Source organism: Bufo gargarizans, chromosome 3, assembly GCF_014858855.1.
Source record: "Bufo gargarizans isolate SCDJY-AF-19 chromosome 3, ASM1485885v1, whole genome shotgun sequence".
Lineage (NCBI taxonomy): Eukaryota > Metazoa > Chordata > Amphibia > Anura > Bufonidae > Bufo > Bufo gargarizans.
Window position 1 is genome coordinate 190660177 of NC_058082.1, and position 21805 is coordinate 190681981.

General features: G+C 43.3%; 1 protein-coding gene across 5 annotated transcripts in view; it reads left to right on the forward strand.

The window, feature by feature from the left end:
- The window catches only part of ARHGEF7 (Rho guanine nucleotide exchange factor 7), a 156179-nt gene that overhangs the window by 58441 nt on the left and 75933 nt on the right, over positions 1–21805 (forward strand). For 4 of the 5 annotated variants that reach the window (XM_044284880.1, XM_044284876.1, XM_044284878.1 and 1 more), the window contains exon 3: positions 12756–12840. In XM_044284880.1, the coding sequence (XP_044140815.1) occupies positions 12756–12840 (85 nt within the window). Of the gene's footprint in view, positions 1–12268; positions 12309–12755; positions 12841–21805 lie in introns of those variants that run through there. The other variant, XM_044284877.1, reaches the window with a different exon arrangement.

Below are 21805 nucleotides of genomic sequence, written 5' to 3' on the forward strand. Positions count from 1 at the left end.
ATACTAAAATGTTTTTTTTTTGTTTGTTTTTGTTTATAAAAGGGATAATAAACCTAAATAAAAAAAGAGTACCAGTAGACATATTAGGTATCACCGCATCCGTAACAATATGCTCTATAAAAATACCCCATGCCCTAACCCCTCAGATGAACACTGTCAAAAAAATAAAATAAAAACTGTGCCAAAACTGCAATTTTTTGGGCAAATTTTCCTTTTTTAAACCGTTTTTTCCAGTAAGAAAGCAAGGGTAAACAGCCAAACAAAACTTAATATTTATTACCCTGATTCTGCAGTTTACGACCACTTATGGGGGCGCAGAAGGAAAGGAACGCCGTATGGTTTCTGGAAGGCAGATTTTGATGGCTTTTTTTTTTTTTTTGGCACCATGTCCCATTTGAAGAACCCCTGATGCACCCCTAGAGAATAAACTACACCCCTCAAGGTATTCAAAACTGATTTTACAAACTTTATTAACCCTTTAGGTGTTCCTCAACAGTTTATGGCAAATGGAGATGAAATTTCAGAATTTCTATTTTTGGTAACCTTGCCTCACAAAAATGTAATATAGAGCAACCAAAAATCATTAAAAATAGCCCCAACAAAACTGCCACCTTATCCCGTAGTTTCCAAAATGGGGTCACTTTTATGGGGTTTCTACTCTAAGGGTGCATCAGGAGGGCTTCAAATGGGGGCAATAAATATTGGGTTTTGTTTGGCTGTTAACCCTTGCTTTGTTACTGAAAAAAATTGATTAAAATGGAAAATTTGCCCCAAAATTTTAATTCTTAAATTTCATCTCCATTTGCCAATAACTCTTGTGGAACACCTAAAGGGTTAACAAAGTTTGTAAAATCAGTTTTGAATACCTTGAGGGGTGTAGTTTTTTTTGGGGTCTTTTTTTTTTTTTTGGGTGGTTTCTATTATGTAAGCCTCACAAAGTGACTTCAGACCTAAACTGGTCCTTTTAAAAAGTGGGTTTTTGAAAATTTAAGAAAAATTTCAAGATTTGCTTCTAAACTTCTAAGCCTTGGAACGTCCCCAAAAAATAAAATATCATTCCCAAAATGATCCAAACATAAAGAAGACATATGGGGAATGTAAAATAATAACTATTTTTGGAAGTATTTCTATCTATGATAAAAGTAGAGAAAAAGAAATTTGTAAATTTGGTATTTTTTATTTTTTTTTATAAATAAAGATTTTTGTTTGACTCCATTTTACCAATGTCATGAAGTACAACATGTGACGAAAAAAACAATCTCAGAATGGCCTGGATAAGTAAAAGCATTTTAAAGTTATTCACACATTAAAGAGACACTGGTCAGATTTGCAGTGTTTGGGTTAAAGATAATACAACTGGATCCGTTCAAACAGATGCAGATGGTTGTATTATCGGTAACGGAAGCGTTTTTGCTGGACCCTTCCAGATCCAGTAAAAACGCTAGTGTGAAAGTAGCCTTAAACTTCAGCAGTCAGACAAGTATCTGCAACGCTCCTGCATATAAGACGGCTTCTTATTCACGTACAATCACTGGTATACAAGAGTTTCACAAGAAAATAGCTGCTGCATTATGCTAAATTCTTTCACATTGCGGATGAATAGAGCAGTCACCATGAATGTTACTCACTGTGTTCTCACAGAAATACCAGTGTGTCACTGCATGACCTTACTTCTACAGAATCTTACGGTCAGTATAAGGCCTCATGCACACGACTGTATGTATTTTGCGGTCTGGAAAAAACGGATCTGCAAAAAAAATTACGGATGATTTCAGTGTGCATTCCGTATTTTGCTTAACGGAACAGCTGGCCCATAATAGAACAGTACTGTCCTTGTCCGTAATGCGAACAATAATAGGACATGTTCTATTTTTTGCGGAACGGAAATACGGACATACGGAAATGGAATGCACACATAACTTACTTTTTTTTTTTTTTTTTTGGGGACCCATTTAAAATAATGATTCCGTATACAGGTAACTTATTAACCTAGTTTGTAAGGCCTAGAAAAGACATCTGTCCATCCAGTTAAGCCTGTTATCCTGCACGTTGATGCAGAGAGAGGGAAAAAAAAAACCTGAGGTTGAAGCCAATTTTCCAAGAGATCATTATTAAAAATGTTGCACTGTGTTTTCTCTGCAGCCAGCACCTTTTCACATACAGTGGATATAAAGTCTTCACACACCTGTTTTTTTTGTTATGTAAAAAAAAAAAAAAAAAAAAAAATCAGATCTAGGGCTCATTCACACAACCGTATGTATATTGCAGTCTACAAAACACAGATCCGCAAAAAAAAGAAGACATCCGTGTTGCATCAGTTTTCTTGCTGATCCATTGTAACAGTGTCAGTCTTTGTCCGCAAAACCAACAAGAATAGGACATGTTAAATTTTTCTGCGAAACTGACATACGGTCATAAAATGCACACAGGGTCATTTAAAAAAATAAATAAAAAATTCCCGGCCTCATTGAAATGACTGGTTCCGCATATGGGCCGCAAAAATAATGGAACGAACACTGACAAAAAATAAGAGCCCTAATACTTTGTTGAAGTACCATTTGAATTAATGAAGCATTCAGCCTTTTGGGTAGGAGTCTATCAGCATGTTACATCTTGACTTGGCAATCAAGCTTTCCAAATATGTCAAATTATAATAAATTTTACTTTATTATAAATATATTCCTAAATACCTTTCATTAGTTACCGTATAATGGCTCGTTTTGTCTGGGGAGCAATCATTAGGAGAAATAAAATGGCCACTGTCCTGTTGGTACACACAAAACCTGTCCTAATCACACAGGAGGACAAGTTACTTCCCAACACTGAGCTAAAGAGCTGCCTCATCCTCCTCTCTGCTCTGCTTGTCAGGAATTATTATCCTGAATACAGTTTAATATTATCTTCTCAGCTGTATTCTGGATAATAATCCCTGACAAGTAGGAGAGGAGGAGGAGGCAGCTCTTTACCCCAGCGTTGTGAAGTAACTTGTCGTCCTGTGTGATTAGGACAGGTTTTGTGTGTACTAATAGGATGGCGGCCGGTTTATTCCTCCTAATGTTTGATCCCCAGACAAAATCAGCAATTATAACTAATGTAAGGTATTTGCGAATATACACTGAACAAAAATATAAATGCAACACTTTCAGTTTTGCTCCCATTTTGCATGAGCTGAACTCAAAGATCTACAACATTTTCTACATACACAAAAGACCCATTGCTCTCAAATATTGTTCGCAAATCTGTCTAAATCTGTTAGGCCTCATGCACGCGACAGTATTTTTTCACTGTCCGCAAAACAGGGTTCTGTTGGTCCGTGATCCGTGACCGTTTTTTCGTCCGTGGGTCTTCCTTGATTTTTGGAGGATCCACGGACATGAAAAAAAAGTTGTTTTGGTGTCCGCCTGGCCGTGCGGAGCCAAACGGATCCGTCCTGAATTACAATGCAAGTCAATGGGGACGGATCCGTTTGACGTTGACACGATATGGTGCAATTGCAAACGGATCCGTCCCCATTGACTTTCAATGTAAAGTCTGGAGTCCCTTTTATACCATCGGATCGGAGTTTTCTCCAATCCGATGGTATATTTTAACTTGAAGCGTCCCCATCACCATGGGAACGCCTCTATGTTAGAATATACTGTCGGATATGAGTTACATAGTGAAAACTCATATCGACAGTATATTCTAACACAGAGGCGTTTCCATGGTGATGGGGACGCTTCTAGTTAGAATATACTACAAACTGTGTACATGACTGCCCACTGCTGCCTGGCAGCACCCGATCTCTTACAGGGGGCCGTGATCAGCACAATTAACCCGTCAGGGGCTCCGATCGGTAACCATGGCAACCAGGACGCTACTGCAGTCCTGGTTGCCATGGTTACTTAGCAATAGTAGAAGCATCATACTTATCTGCTGGCTGCTGCGATGTCTGTGTCCGGCCGGGAGCTCCTCATACTGGTAAGTGACAGGTCTGTGCGGCGCATTGCTAAATGAACTGTCACTTACCAGTAGGAGGAGCTCCCGGCCGGACACAGACATCGCAGCAGCCAGCAGGTAAGTATGATGCTTCTACTATTGCTAAGTAACCATGGCAACCAGGACTGCAGTAGCGTCCTGGTTGCCATGGTTACCGATCGGAGCCCCAGCTATTAAACTGGGACTCTGATCGGAACTCCGCTGCCACCAATGATCGGGGGGAGAGAGGGGAGACCGCACACTCGCCACCAATGTTATTAATGCAATAGAGGGAGGGGGGGGGGGGGGCCGGGGGAGGCCACACACTGTGCCACCAACGTATTAATACAATAGAGGGAGGAGGGGGGGGGGGCACACACTGTGCCACCAATGTTATTATTACAATAGAGGGGGGGCGGGGCGGGGGGGGCGCACACTTGAATGGGTCCGTGAACCGTTGTCCATCAAAAAAATAGGACAGGTCATATTTTTTTGACGGACAGGATACACGGATCACGGTCTCAGCTGCAAAACGGTGCATTTTCCGATTTTTCCACGGACCCATTGAAAGTCAATGGGTCCGCGAAAAAACCCCGGAAAACCGCACAACGGCCACGGATGCAAACAACGGTCGTGTGCATGAGGCCTTAGTGAGCACTTCTCCTTTGCCGAGATAATCCATCCCACCTGACAGGTGTGGCATATCAAGGTGCTGATTAGACAGCATGAATATTGCACAGGTGTTCCTTAGACTGCCAACAATAAAAGGCCACTTTGAAATGTGCACAGTTTTGCCTTACTGGTCAGTATCTGGTGTGGCCACCATTTGCCTCATGCAAAGCAACACATCTCCGTCGCATCTTTGAGTTCAGCTCATGCAAAATTGGAGCAAAACCGAAAGTGTTGCGTTTGTTTTTGTTCACTGTATTTAAAATAAAGTAATATTTAAGTATTTTCATTTTCTTAATTCCCAGAGGACCCCTTTTAACCGCCTCCGGACCGCCTAACACAGATGTGCGGTCCGGAGGCGGCAGCCCTGCGCAGAGTGACGCATATACGCGTCATCTCGCGAGGGCCGAGATTTCCCGTGAGCGCGCGCACACAGGAACAGAAGGTAAGCGAGTGGATCTCCAGCCTGCCAGCGGCGATCGCTCGCTGGCAGGCTGGAGATCTGATTTTTTTTTTAACCCCTAACAGGTATATTAGACGCTGTTTTGATAACAGCGTCTAATATACCTGCTACCTGGTCCTCTGGTGGTCCCCCCCCGTCACTTATTAACCCCTTATGAACCCCTGATCACCCATGATCACCCCATATAAACTCCCTGATCACCCCCCTGTCATTGATCACCCCCCTGTCAGGCTCCGTTCAGACGTCCATATGATTTTTACGGATCCACGGATACATGGATCGGATCCGCAAAACACATGCCGACGTCTGAATGGAGCCTTACAAGGGGGTGATCAATGACAGGCGGGTGATCACCCATATACACTCCCTGATCACCCCCTGTCATTGATCACCCCCCTGTAAGGCTCCATTCAGACGTCCGCATGTGTTTTGCGGATCCGATCCATGTATCCATGGATCCGTAAAAATCATTCGGACATCTGAATGGAGCCTTACAGGGGGGTGATCAATGACAGGGGGGTGATCACCCATATACACTCCCTGATCACCCCCTGTCATTGATCACCCCCCTGTAAGGCTCCATTCAGACGTCCGCATGTGTTTTGCGGATCCGATCCATGGATCCGTAAAAATCATATGGACGTCTGAATGGAGCCTTACAGGGGGGTGATCACCCATATACACTCCCTGATCACCCCCTGTCATTGATCATCCCCCTGTAAGGCTCCATTCAGACGTCCGCATGTGTTTTGCGGATCCGATCCATGGATCCGTAAAAATCATACAGACGTCTGAATGGAGCCTTACAGGGGGGTGATCACCCATATACACTCCCTGATCACCCCCCTGTCTTTGATCACCCCCCTGTAAGGCTCCATTCAGACGTCCGCATGTGTTTTGCGGATCCGATCCATGTATCCATGGATCCGTAAAAATCATACGGACGTCTGAATGGAGCCTTACAGGGGGTGATCAATGACAGGGGGGTGATCAGGGAGTCTATATGGGTGATCACCCCCTGTCATTGATCACCCCCCTGTCATTGATCACCCCCCCTGTAAGGCTCCATTCAGACATTTTTTTGGCCCAAGTTAGCGGAAATATATATATTTTTTTGTTTGTTTCTTCTTACAAAGTCTCATATTCTACTAACTTGTGTCAAAAAATTAAATCTCGCATGAACTCAGCATACCCCTCACGGAATCCAAATGCGTAAACATTTTTAGACCTTTATATTCCAGACTTCTTCTCACGCTTTAGGGCCCCTAAAATGCCAGGGCAGTATAAATACCCCACATGTGACCCCATTTCGGAAAGAAGACACCCCAAGGTATTCCGTGAGGGGCATATTGAGTCCATGAAAGATTGAAATTTTTGTCCTAAGTTAGTGGAATGTGAGACTTTGTGAGAAAAAAACTAAAAAAAATCAATTTCCGCTAACTTATGCAAAAAAAAAAATTCTATGAACTCGCCATGCCCCTCATTGAATACCTGGGGGTGTCTTCTTTCCAAAGTGGGGTCACATGTGGGGTATTTATACTGCCCTGGCTTTTTAGGGGCCCGAAAGTGTGAGAAGAAGTCTGGGATCCAAATGTCTAAAAATGCCCTCCTAAAAGGAATTTGGGCACCTTTGCGCATCTAGGCTGCAAAAAAAGTGTCACACATCTGGTATCGCCGTACTCAGGAGAAGTTGGGCAATGTGTTTTGGGGTGTCATTTTACATATACCCATGCTGGGTGAGAAAAATATCTTGGTCAAATGCCAACTTTGTATAAAAAAATGGGAAAAGATATTTCTCTCACCCAGCATGGGTATATGTAAAATGACACGCCAAAACACATTCCCCAACTTCTCCTGAGTACGGCGATACCAGATGTGTGACACTTTTTTGCAGCCAAGGTGGGCAAAGGGGCACACATTCCAAAGTGCACCTTTCGGATTTCGCAGGCCATTTTTTACAGATTTGGATTGCAAGGTACTTCTCACACATTTGGGCCCCTAAATTGCCAGGGCAGTATAACTACGCCACAAGTGACCCCATTTTGGAAAGAAGACACCCCAAGGTATTCCGCGAGGGGCACGGCGAGTTCCTAGAATTTTTTATTTTTTGTCACAAGTTAGCGGAAAATGATGATTTTTCTTTTTTTTTTCTTTTTTCCTTACAAAGTCTCATATTCCACTAACTTGCGACAAAAAATAAAAAATTCTAGGAAATCGCCATGCCCCTCACGGAATACCTTGGGGTGTCTTCTTTCCAAAATGGGGTCACTTGTGGTGTAGTTATACTGCCCTGGCAATTTAGGGGCCCAAATGTGTGAGAAGAACTTTGCAATCAAAATGTGTAAAAAATGGCCTGCGAAATCCGAAAGGTGCACTTTGGAATATGTGCCTCTTTGCCCACCTTGGCTGCAAAAAAGTGTCACACATCTGGTATCGCCGTACTCAGGAGAAGTTGGGGAATGTGTTTTGGGGTGTCATTTTACATATACCCAATCCATGCTGGGTGAGAAAAATATCTTGGTCAAATGCCAACTTTGTCTAAAAAAATTGGAAAAGTTGTCTTTTGGCAAGATATTTCTCTCACCCAGCATGGGTATATGTAAAATGACACCCCAAAACACATTCCCCAACTTCTCCTGAGTACGGCGATACCAGATGTGTGACACTTTTTTGCAGCCAAGGTGGGCAAAGGGGCACATATTCCAAAGTGCACCTTTCGGATTTCGCAGGCCATTTTTTACACATTTTGATTGCAAAGTTCTTCTCACACATTTGGGCCCCTAAATTGCCAGGGCAATATAACTACCCCACAAGTGACCCCATTTTGGAAAGAAGACACCCCAAGGTATTCGGTGAGGGGCATGGCGAGTTCCTAGAATTTTTTATTTTTTGTCGCAAGTTAGTGGAATATGAGACTTTGTAAGAAAAAAAAAATTAAAATAAAAATCATCATTTTCCGCTAACTTGTGACAAAAGATAAATAGTTCTATGAACTCACTATGCCCATCAGCGAATACCTTAGGGTGTCTACTTTCCGAAATGGGGTCATTTGTGGGGTGTTTGTACTGTCTGGGCATTGTAGAACCTCAGGAAACATGACAGGTGCTCAGAAAGTCAGAGCTGCTTCAAAAAGCGGAAATTCACATTTTTGTACCATAGTTTGTAAACGCTATAACTTTTACCCAAACCATTTTTTTTTTGCCCAAACATTTTTTTTTTATCAAAGACATGTAGAACAATAAATTTAGCGAAACATTTATATATGGATGTCGTTTTTTTTGCAAAATTTTACAGCTGAAAGTGAAAAATGTAATTTTTTTTCTGCAAAAAAATCGTTACATTTTGATTAATAACAAAAAAAGTAAAAATGTCAGCAGCAATAAAATACCACCAAATGAAAGCTCTATTAGTGAGAAGAAAAGGAGGTAAAATTCATTTGGGTGGTAAGTTGCATGACCGAGCGATAAACGGTGAAAGTAGTGTAGTGCCGAAGTGTAAAAAGTGGCCTGGTCATGAAGGGGGTTTTAGCTAGCGGGGTTGAAGTGGTTAAACTTGAAATTCATCTTCGTCTTTTTAGCAGCCGCCTGAAGGTTTTGTGCACAAAATTCATAATTCCCTCCACCTTGACTAAAACCCTAGTTCCAGCTGCAGAAAAACTGCCTCAAAACATAATGCAGCCTCTGATGCTTCACTGTGGGCATGTTGATCTTTTGGTGGTGCGCAGTGTTAGCTTTGTGTCAAATGTACCTTTTGGAATTGCGGCCCAAAATTTCAGCCTTGGTATCATCAGACCGTAGCACATTTTCCCACATGCCTTTGGCAGACGATGTAAGTTTTGGTAAAACATAGCTGGGCTTTTGATGTTTTTCTTTGTAAGAAAAGGCTTTTGTCTTGCCACTCTACTGCAGACCCCAGACATATAAGGAATATGTGAGAATTTTGTTACATGGAGTACACAACAAATACTTGCCAGAATTTCCTACATCTGCTTTAATATTCCTGTCGGCCTCTTGGCATCCTCCTGGACCAATTTTATTCTGGTCTTTTCATCCAGTTTATAAATTGGGGCTGTTTAGCCTCTTAGATGCCATAGTCAATAGTGACTGCAGCATTAAAGTTAGTTAGTGGGACAGTGGCAAGAAGCAGTTACTAATTTGATTAAATTGGAACGGGTATCTGAGAGAGCAGGAAAAACTGATAAAATATGGAAAAAATGGTTGCACTAGGGCCGGATGTGTTTTTTTTTTTTTTTTTTTTTTTCCTCTCCCTCTCTCTCCAAACGGTGGGGGGTGGGTATTTGGGGTAAAATGTTATTATATTGTTGATTTATGTAATATGGATCTTTGGATGCTCTGATTTTGTACATGTTTCTTATATAACAGATAAAAATAAAATTTTTATATAAAGTTATTTTCGGGAGGGTACTCCCTCTCTCAGGTAACAGCCCCACAGTTAATGAGATCTTAGTATGGCAGCCTAGCACCTAATGAAGGCCCCCAGCTTTGCCTTCAGTGTACCCCACTGGCGCAGCCTGATAGTGCCTGTCAGCATAGTACTGACAGTATAATACCCCATACTGCATCAGCAGTATAGTGTATTATAGAAACAATCAGAAGATCACCTGTCATTGTCAACTTGTGGAACTAGTAAATGTTTAAAAAAATCTTAAAATTACACCCTTTTCCATTGAAAAAAAAGCTTTTCAATGGGGAAAAATTGAAAAAATAAAAACCTCCGCCAGTGTTTTAGATAGGCTTTCCTGCACCCAGGGCATGAATTTAGCATCATGCCCCCCCCATACACACACTTGCTACTTAAATTTACCTAAAAAGGGAAAAGTTCAGCTGCGGCGGCAAATTGTTTTACACTAAGCAACTCCTCCAACCCTGCCCAATGCAGAACTATACTTACCCAGTCCCAACTAATACAATCTACCATAGGGTACACGGCTGTACCAATACACCTTGCAATAAATGAAAGAGCCAACTCATCCTACCTCATCCAAGATGTCGCTGGCATGTTGGTGTGATGTCTGTTGGATCTGAAACAACGTCGCTGTGGTGATAGAGCAAAAAGAATAATCGCATAAGGGAGGGATGGTAACTGCCCCTGTGAAATCCCCAGCAGGGGGCGCTGTGCTGGCTCTGAGCCATCCCAATGTGTAACAGGGTAATTTAGGGCATTTCCCCTTATGCCCACATTGTGTCCCCTAACAGTAGTTATGCCCACCTAGGGTTGGACATTATCAAAAATATTCAGACGATAACGATATTAAAAAAGTTATCGCGATAACGATATATATCGCGATAAATGCCCGTTTAAAAGAGAAAAAAACACAAGACGTTACACTGTATGGGGGCGGCCACAAGGAGGCGTTACACTGTATGGGGGCGGCCACAAGGAGGCGTTACACTGTATGGGGGCGGCCACAAGGAGGCGTTACACTGTATGGGGGCGGCCACAAGGAGGCGTTACACTGTATGGGGGGGGCCACAAGGAGGCGTTACACTGTATGGGGGGGGCCACAAGGAGGCGTTACACTGTATGGGGGGGGGGCCACAAGGAGGCGTTACACTGTATGGGGGGGGCCACAAGGAGGCGTTACACTGTATGGGGGGGGGCCACAAGGAGGCGTTACACTGTATGGGGGGGGGCCACAAGGAGGCGTTACACTGTATGGGGGGGGCCACAAGGAGGCGTTACACTGTATGGGGGGGGCCACAAGGAGGCGTTACACTGTATGGGGGGGCCACAAGGAGGCGTTACACTGTATGGGGGGCCACAAGGAGGCGTTACACTGTATGGGGGGCCACAAGGAGGCGTTACACTGTTTGGGGGGCCACAAGGAGGCGTTACACTGTATGGGGGGCCACAAGGAGCGTTATAATAAGGTCTTATGGGAGCGAGGAGGAGGGAGAGTCGGGGCGGCCGCTGCAGGAAGTAGTAGGTTTATAATTTCGTCATCAGACAGAGCACACACTAGTGAGACAGCCGCAGAAAAAGTCTCTCCAGAGACACCAGTACTCACACAGGGGATCGCCAGTTCGCCACACACAGAGCCGGCACTGGTGGATGACGACGTCAGATGGTGGGTGGAGACTTGACTAAGGGAGGCGGAGCAAGAAGGAGGCAGGCCAGGAGCGAGAGGAAGTAATTACCCAGCGCTATGCAAGATGCAAGGTGCAAGGTGCAGGGAGGGGTGGGCGGGCGGACGCACGTTTAGAAGAGGTCAGCGCACAATGTGCGCTGACGTCACAAAATACCGCGGTATTTAGGAAACTGCGATATCGCCATATCGCCGTTTTTTTAATACCGCGGTATATCGTGATACCGGTATATCGCCCAACCCTATGCCCACCTTGTGGCCTCAAAGAATTAACAGTTAATCAGTAAGTTATACCCCAAAAGTGCCATTAAAAACTTGCAAAAAACAAGCCCTCATCCGGCTACATCAACGGAAAAATAAAGAAGGTTATAGTCCTTGAAATGTGACGATGGAAAAAATTGCTGGGTTGCTGAGGCCCAAGACAGGCTGGTCACTAAGGGGTTAATCAAGATATGTTGGAATGGGTTTTACTGTAAAAATTGATACAATGCAATAATACTTTTTAAAACAACGTTCACAAAGGTGTCCATGGTCTTTCACTGAACCGATCATCAGCAAAGTTAAAGTTCTTGCAGTTGCCACAAAATTCTGTTTTACTGTGACCAAAAGTCAATGTGGAGCTCTGGCCTAAACGGGGTTATCCACTGAACCAGGGCGACGTTATGTAGTTGTTGGTGCTGTTCTTGATTCTTGAGGGACCGTTGATCATTGCTCCTCTACGTTCCGGCAATTGTGTGACAACTGAATTCTTCCACCGCTTCCCATTTGTGGGTTTTTCCTGTAACACAGGTACAACTCAGTCCCGGTCATCTGCTCTGTTTTTAGCAGATTTCCTATTTTCTCGGTGGGGAAATGAAAGCACTATTTAAGAAGAAAGGCTTACAGTATAGGTTGCCTATTAGTTTGCTATTGTTTCCATGAGCTGGAGGGGCCAGTTCCCACAGAGCAGGGGTAGCCTGTATCCTCCAATCATACCGTTTCCAGTTAACTAATCTCTGTATGACTGTCCATGGAACAGGAAGCCTAGAAAAAGGCTGGAATATCCTGTTGTTCATTATATTGCTGGACAAGACTTGGTCAACGTCGTCTTCTATAAGATCTTCCACAATGAAGGTTGTCACATTTATCTTCATAGTTTTACTTTTCTTATACTGTGTACTGATATCTGCTTAATGTTTATACAGTATTTACAGCTATGAACTTTTTTTTATGTTTTTGGTTATTAAATGGGGGAATTGTCCAGAGCGACCATTCAGATTCCAGCTCTTTATTTCAGACCCCTTTGGGAATGGAAGAAGTAATCTAATTGGTTGCTATGCACAACTTCTCTACCGTATTGATAAATCACAACCATGATGTATATATTGCGTGAGTTGATTTGTAGTTTTTGGTTTTTGAAATTTCTTTGATTTCAAGGTTTCTTATATATATTTTTATTTATTTATTTGAGGCCTCTTAATGTCATTTAGAAAGCAGAATGTTCCCAAATGACCTGGGGCAGAATGCATGTTTTATATGGTTGCAGAGGTATTAGCATTTTGTATGCGTTTTGTCTTTCAGACATTCGAGGCCAATGACCTGTATCAAGGGCAGAACTTCAACAAGGTGCTGAATTCCTTAGTCCTTCTTAATAAAGTCACAGCAGGTATGTGTGTACTGCTAGAGCTTGGTTTTACTGCCATGTTTAAAGGGAGATTTCCATTACGATGGGGGATTTAAAAAATATAAATAAATAAAAAATCTTAGGCTGTTTTTCTTTTTCATTTAGGCAGTACTATGCCTTTTATAAATTTAAATAAAAAAATTTGAGTTCTGTAGTAGGCAACAAACGATATTAAGCCTCCTAAATAGATAGGTAATCCATTGTCGTCCTACTACTGTTAGGTGTACATTTATTCACAGGGTAATCCTCATGCAAATAGGTGTAGAATTGAGATAATAGTATGACAACTCTATTGTTCTCCTGATGGGCCTAGATTTAAAGATGGCCACAGAAGAGCATTGCACTTATAAGTATGAAGCTCTAATTCAGTCAATACAGGGTCATCCTCTGTGGCCCAAGTGGTGGCTTAACCAAAGGCCCTGTTACACTGCCCGGGCAGATCATCGCTAGCAAGCACTCATAGTTAGCAATAATCTACCGATTACCCGATGAATGAGTGAAACGCATGTTCATTGGGGAATGTCCTGTTTCATGCAGTCACCTAAGTCATCGTTCGCCGGCGGCAGATTGTGCAGTCTAAACAGCATATGCTGCCGGTAAACAATTATTCTGTATGGGGGTGAGTGATGGCGTGAGCGATCGCTCCTCCGCATACTGTGGAGGAGATTTTTGAATTTAAAGGGAACCTGTCACTTTCAAAACCCATCTGAACCCGCCAGCAGTACCTGAGTAGTCAGCAGCGTTTGATGATCATTTTCTTCCTGAAGGCAGATGCGGGAGCTCTGAAAACATTCCTTTATCCCTTGCCGGCGGGATATTCTAGTCATGCTTCGTCAAAGTAACCGAGCCCCCTTCCCTGCCCCTTTGCTGTGACTGATGACGCTTATGCACGAGTGTTCAGCTGGCTTTGCCGATCTGCCGGCTGTCAGTCACAGGCGAAGAGGCAGGGAACGGGGCTCGGTTACTTTGACTTGAAGCATGACTAGAATATCGCGCCGGCAGGGGATAAAGGAAAGTTTTTCAGAGCTACTGCCTTCAGGAAGAAACGTACAGAATAATTGTTTACCGGCAGCGGATGCTGTTTAGATCGCACAACCTGCTGCCGGCGAAAGATGACTTAGGTGACTGCATGACCCAAGCAATTTTAACTCCTATGAAAGGCGCAGGTTGCCGCGTGGTTTTTGCTGTCCATGCTCCACAAAAGCAAATCTACATTGTCTATGAACAGTTATAGATTTATGGAATAATTATAGTAAATCTTATCTGGCTGCAGGTTCCCCGCCCCTCTCACTAAGAGAGATATGATATGATATAATATATATATATATATATATATATATATATATATATATATATATATATATATATATATATATATATATATATAGATAGATAGATTATAATTATATATATATATATATATATAGATAGATAGATTATAATTATATATATATATATATATATATATATATTTTTTAAGTGACAAGAGTGGCGTAAAATTGAGAGAAGTTGAAAACTTGCGTGCAAAACCAGCTTGTGCCAAATTGAATTTCCCAGTATTTTCCATTGTTCATATTGGGGACAAGTAACTGGAGCATATTTTACCTGCAGCATTAGCGCGGTTTATTTTCCTGCAGTTTGATAGTGACGGCCTGTACTTGGGCAAACAACTTCAGTTGACTGCTGACATGAATGGGACTGGGCACAAAATCTGTAGGGACAGGGCTTCCTTTAATCAGTTGACAGTCAGCGTTGTACATCCTGAAAAATCTTTCATTTTAAAATATTGGGATAGATTTGTTAATCAGTTCTTTCCAGTAAACAAGGGATCTCAAGCTCCATTTTTGCACAGATTTTAGACAGATTTATTAGAACAAATCACAGAAAATAATGTGAATCTAGGTTTAATTTTCTGACTTTACTGATCTGTTTGTTTCCGCTGTATACCTATAGAACCTAATGTCGATTTATATAGCGCTTGGTGTCTGAACACTTCTTCATGCCTACTCCATTAAGACACAGTGCGCTGGATGACATGTTTAGTTACAGCCCCATGATCTGCAGCCACCTTATGGATAAGAGCACTATCGAATTGGGACAGTGGGCTGGCCAAATGCAAGGGGGTGCTTGATTAATTAACGTTCCAGAAGATGAAATAAGGATGCATTAGTGATGGCTCCATTCGCAAAACATGGATACTGGACATGTGTGTTCACCATTTCACGGAACGTCCTGCCTCTATAGAACGGTCCTGTCCTTGTCCATAAAACAGACAAGAATAGGACATGTTCTATTTTTATTTTTTTGTGTGGGTGCCATGGAAAGGACATACGGATGTGGACATTAGACTACCCCATTGAAGTGAATGGGTCCGCATCCGACCCGCACAAAATGCGGATCAGATTCAGAAAAAAGAATAAGTTCATGTGCATGAGCCCTAAGTGCCATGCAATCGACATTATGATTCCTAGTTGATATAAAATGGCTGACCCCAATGTGTGAAGAAATATTGCAAATCATAAAAAGGAACTTTTGAAAAGCAGAGGCAGCCATTCTTTTCAGTGCAGTGAGAAGGGAAATGGTGTGCCAGTGCCTACTGCCATATGCATGCCAAAAGCGCTCTTTGTCTACGTACAGTCAGGACGTCCTATCAGTCATTTTTGCTCCAGAAGAACAGACTGTATTGGATTTCAGAATCTTCGTAACGTCTGTTCTCCCATGGAATGACTGGTGGTGGAGGTTTCTGGCACCTGCCACCCCTCCCCCTAATTGTAATGAATGGGATGCCTGGTAGAGGTCTGTGCGTTACATCATAGGTTCTATCTTAAATCAATGCTCCGAATTGTGATTTGGAAACTCTATATTATATTCTGGTGTCGGCTTTATGCTATGTTGTTGTTTGTAAAATGTGCGTATCGGATGCAGAGGCGTACAGCGATTCTGCATGCCAGTCTGGTGTAGTACATTGTACCTATCACTGGGGACAGATCACATACTGCTTTCCTGCTTTCTCTCTACCTAGTTGAAGCCTGTGCCTAGTGTATGTGCTCTATATTTGTTCCCGATTGTCTCCACTCGGCCGCCCTGCTTTGTCGTCTCCCAGCTGCTTCCTCTTCTAGCAGCCGGCAGCGAACAATGAGTATGCAAGTCAGGGCAGTGGTGGAAAACGGACATCCTGTTCATCGCGTCTTCCTGAGAGAAATGGCCAGCATCATCCCCAGCACTGCAGATCTTTCACAAAGAAAGGTCTTTGTTAAACATGGATTGTTAATTCAGCCACCCGTAATGAGGCTGCAACACATGTATGTGTAGAGTGAGGGTCCATTCACACGTCCATAGTGTATTGCGGATCTGCAATACACCCGGCCCGCACCCCCATAGAACTGCCTATTCTTGTCCGCGGACAAGAATAGGACATGGTCTATTTTTTTCCGGAGCCGCGGACCGGAAGATCGGGGGCGCGCTCTGAAAATGCAGATGCAGACAGCACACTGTGTGCTGTCCGCATCCATTCCTGCCCCATAGAGAATGAATGGGTCCGCACCACTGAACAGATGCGGACCCATTCTACGGACGTGTGAATGGACCCTAAGGGTGGTCATTTTATTGCCACCTTAAATATCCAAATTCCTCATACCCTAAGATGTCTTGAAATCTAGACAAACATGCAATACCTTAATCGGTTTCCATTAGTTCAGAGGAAACACTCGACTGATGGTCTACTGCCCGTTGTATTGCTCCTTTTAAATGAAAGTGCATGATGGAGTGATACCGTACATAGAGGAAATTACAACCGTCGCCTTGTACAGGCTTTAGGCAAGCTGATCCAGCACAAATGTCTGCTGTCGGCCGGATGACCGCTGGACCTATTTACAGTCAATTGGGATCCGGTGCAGAGCCCCTTGTAACGCTTCAAAGCGCTGGTACACTTGTCACTCGAAGATCTTCATGGCAGCTTGTGATCACGTTTTTTTAAGCCAGAGTCAGAAGTGGATCCATCAGGAAGGTTTTGGCTCCACTTTTGACTTAGGTTTTTGCGGCAGTCAAAAGCCAAAACCAATGTTTGGCAGCGCCTTTAGACTAGGTTTGCTTGATGTTTGTGATTTTTAGCACGTATTCAAGCAACTTGGTGCAGTTCCATACACAGAGTTTTGGCTAGGTCTACATGATGATCTTACCCGCAACACCCATCGCACAACCAAAAGTTGCTGTACCGCAGTTGAACAGAATGGGCTTGCAGCAAACCTAGCAGGTTACCATGACCCAAGAATCGCAAAAAACATGCATGGTTGGACTTTTTTTTTTTTTTTTTCAATTCTGGGGTTGCAGTTGTGGCACTGCGACTTCAGTCAGTTCGATGGCTGCACCACTACACAGCTATCTTTGATGGAGCAATGAAGATTACCATAGCCCCAGCCTTAAATCGCTGATGTGCCATTCAAGCAGATGTACCCCCCGTGAGGCCTTTGATTGGCCTCAGCCGCCAGGAGACCGAGCCACCTCCTGGTTTTGTAGGTAACGAAAGTGACTGGGAATGGGGTATCGGTGTGGGCACATAAGGGGGAGATTTATCAAACTGATGTAAAGTAGAACTGGCTTAGCATAGCAACCAATCAGACTCCACCTTTCATTTTCCAAGGGAGCTGTGAAAAATGAAAGGTGGAATCTGATTGGTTGCTATGGGAAACTAAGCCAGTTCTACTTTACATCAGTTTGATAAATCTCCCCCATAGTGTTTTTTAATGAGGCAAAGGTTAGGACCATTGAGGTGTTAAGAGTGATACTGTGTGAACAGGTCTAGGCTAGTACAGTGGTCCCTCAAGTTACAATATTAATTGGTTCCAGGACAACCATTGTATGTTGAAACCATTGTAACTTGAGTTATGCCTCATGCACATGGCCGTTGTTTTGGTCCGCATCCGAGCCGCAGTTTCAATGGGGCCGCAAAAGATGCAGACAGCACTCTGTGTGCTGTCCGCATACGTTGCTCCGTTCCGTGGCCCGCAAAAAAAATATAACCTGTCCTATTCTTGTCTGCGCTTTGCGGACAAGAATAGGCAGTTTTTTAAAGGCTGTCCGTGCTGTTCCGCAAAATTGTGCAACGCACACAGACGCCATCTGTGTTTTTGCGGATCCGCGGTTTGCGGACCGCAAAACACACAACGGCCGTGTGCATGAGGCCTAATCTGTTCCAAAGCCTCATAATGTCATTCAACATAAGGCTGCTTTCACACTCTTGTTTTGGCTTTCCGTTTGCGAGATCCGTTCAGGGCTCTCACAAGCGGTTCAAAACGGATCAGTTTTGCCCTAATGCATTCTGAATGGAAAAGAATCCGCTCAGAATGCCTTAGTTTGCCTCCGATCAGTCTCCATACCGCTCTGGAGGCAGACACTAAAACGCTGCTTGCAGCATTTTGCCGTCCGCCTGACGAAGCGGAGCCAAACTGATCCTTCCATGCATACACTGTAAGTCAATGGGGACATATTCGTTTTTCGTTTTCCTGCATTATCCCCTAAAGACGCTGGTTATCCACCGAAACATGTCGGGATGCAGTGTGCATGAGTGTTAGTTTTAAGACATTAGTAGGGAGGGTGATCTGTAATAATAGTGAATGCATAGAGGTACAGGTGGCAATGAAGTATAGCCTTAAATAAAAAGGTAGAAATAACAGCGGCAATGTCAGTAATGAACCAAGTGACCATATAGCTCTGCAAGGGTAAATAGATTTACTGTCACAAGTATACACAGGCCACGAATTACTGTGGCGACAACGGTAGTAGGGCACTATAAGGACATATGAAATTAACAAGATAGAGTAGCCCTCACCGCTGATATTTTTAAATGTCTATGTAGTGTCTAAGTATATATAGTGTGATGAGGGAGAAAATTCCTCCTTTTTATAAAAAGTTAATGAATAAAAGTAAAGTTTTAGATAATAAAAACAGTACATGATCCAAAGACGTATTTAGGTCCTGGTGGACCACCAATTGGCTCGCTGTATTCGTTTTCTCTGACACAATCTGGCACTATAGAAAACAGATCCGTCTCCCATTGACTTGGTGTTCAAGACGGATCCTTCATGGCTATAGAAGACCTAATACAACCGGATCCGTTCATGACAGATGCATGCAGTTGTATTATTGTAACTGAAGCGTTTTTGCAGAAAGTAGCCTAAGAGAAAATGAAAATTTAAGAACGATAAGCAGATAACTAAGACGGATAAGACATGGCCTTACATATAACATCCAGGACTAGCAACTAATACAGCTATTTTAGACTACTTTCACACTTGCGTTTGGTGCGGCTCCGTCATGCATCTGCACAGACGGATCCGTTCAGATAATACAACCGTCTGCATCCGTTCAGATTATCTGTAACATAGCCAAGACTGATGCGTCTTAAACACCATTGAAAGTCAATAGAGGACGGATCTGTTTTCTATTGTGCCAGATTGTCTCATAGAAAACGGATCTGTCCCCATTGACTTACATTGTGTCTCAGAACGGATCCGTTTGGCTCAGTTTCATCAGACGGACACCATAATGCTGCACAGCGTTTTGGTGTCCGTCTCCAGAGCGGAATAGAGACCGTACTGGGGTAAACTGATGTAGTCTGAGCGGATCCTTATCCAATTAGAATGCATTAGAATGCTAACTGATCCATTTTGGACCGCTTGTGAGAACCCTGAACGGACCTCGCAAACGGAAAGCCAAAATGCCAGTGTGAAAGTAGACTAACCAGAGAAGTGTCCTTGATTGGTTGGATCTGAGTCGGAGGCATTGTATGTTGAGTCTGGTTTCAGCTCACGATGGGCCAGAGAAGACCACTGTATGTTGAAAATATTGTATCCTGAGGCCATTGTATCATTCCTGAGAGATCACTGTACTTGTTGGGGTCCATTCAGACGTCCGTAGAATGGGCCTGGATCCGATCCGCAATTATGCGGAACGGTGCAGACCCATTAATTTTGAAAGGAGCCGGAAAAGATGTGGCTGCGGACAAGAATAGGAATCCTCCATTAAGTGCCGGTGATGTGCGGCGTCAATGTTTTGCGGACTGTAAAACACCACGGACGTCTGAATGGACCCTGTCCGTGCTGTTCCGCAAAATTGTGCAACGCACACAGACGCCATCTGTGTTTTTGCGGATCCGCGGTTTGCGGACCGCAAAACACACAACGGCCGTGTGCATGAGGCCTAATCTGTTCCAAAGCCTCATAATGTCATTCAACATAAGGCTGCTTTCACACTCTTGTTTTGGCTTTCCGTTTGCGAGATCCGTTCAGGGCTCTCACAAGCGGTTCAAAACGGATCAGTTTTGCCCTAATGCATTCTGAATGGAAAAGAATCCGCTCAGAATGCCTTAGTTTGCCTCCGATCAGTCTCCATACCGCTCTGGAGGCAGACACAAAAACGCTGCTTGCAGCATTTTGCCGTCCGCCTGACGAAGCGGAGCCAAACTGATCCTTCCATGCATACACTGTAAGTCAATGGGGACATATTCGTTTTTCGTTTTCCTGCATTATCCCCTAAAGACGCTGGTTATCCACCGAAACATGTCGGGATGCAGTGTGCATGAGTGTTAGTTTTAAGACATTAGTAGGGAGGGTGATCTGTAATAATAGTGAATGCATAGAGGTACAGGTGGCAATGAAGTATAGCCTTAAATAAAAAGGTAGAAATAACAGCGGCAATGTCAGTAATGAACCAAGTGACCATATAGCTCTGCAAGGGTAAATAGATTTACTGTCACAAGTATACACAGGCCACGAATTACTGTGGCGACAACGGTAGTAGGGCACTATAAGGACATATGAAATTAACAAGATAGAGTAGCCCTCACCGCTGATATTTTTAAATGTCTATGTAGTGTCTAAGTATATATAGTGTGATGAGGGAGAAAATTCCTCCTTTTTATAAAAAGTTAATGAATAAAAGTAAAGTTTTAGATAATAAAAACAGTACATGATCCAAAGACGTATTTAGGTCCTGGTGGACCACCAATTGGCTCGCTGTATTCGTTTTCTCTGACACAATCTGGCACTATAGAAAACAGATCCGTCTCCCATTGACTTGGTGTTCAAGACGGATCCTTCATGGCTATAGAAGACCTAATACAACCGGATCCGTTCATGACAGATGCATGCAGTTGTATTATTGTAACTGAAGCGTTTTTGCAGAAAGTAGCCTAAGAGAAAATGAAAATTTAAGAACGATAAGCAGATAACTAAGACGGATAAGACATGGCCTTACATATAACATCCAGGACTAGCAACTAATACAGCTATTTTAGACTACTTTCACACTTGCGTTTGGTGCGGCTCCGTCATGCATCTGCACAGACGGATCCGTTCAGATAATACAACCGTCTGCATCCGTTCAGATTATCTGTAACATAGCCAAGACTGATGCGTCTTAAACACCATTGAAAGTCAATAGAGGACGGATCTGTTTTCTATTGTGCCAGATTGTCTCATAGAAAACGGATCTGTCCCCATTGACTTACATTGTGTCTCAGAACGGATCCGTTTGGCTCAGTTTCATCAGACGGACACCATAATGCTGCACAGCGTTTTGGTGTCCGTCTCCAGAGCGGAATAGAGACCGTACTGGGGTAAACTGATGTAGTCTGAGCGGATCCTTATCCAATTAGAATGCATTAGAATGCTAACTGATCCATTTTGGACCGCTTGTGAGAACCCTGAACGGACCTCGCAAACGGAAAGCCAAAATGCCAGTGTGAAAGTAGACTAACCAGAGAAGTGTCCTTGATTGGTTGGATCTGAGTCGGAGGCATTGTATGTTGAGTCTGGTTTCAGCTCACGATGGGCCAGAGAAGACCACTGTATGTTGAAAATATTGTATCCTGAGGCCATTGTATCATTCCTGAGAGATCACTGTACTTGTTGGGGTCCATTCAGACGTCCGTAGAATGGGCCTGGATCCG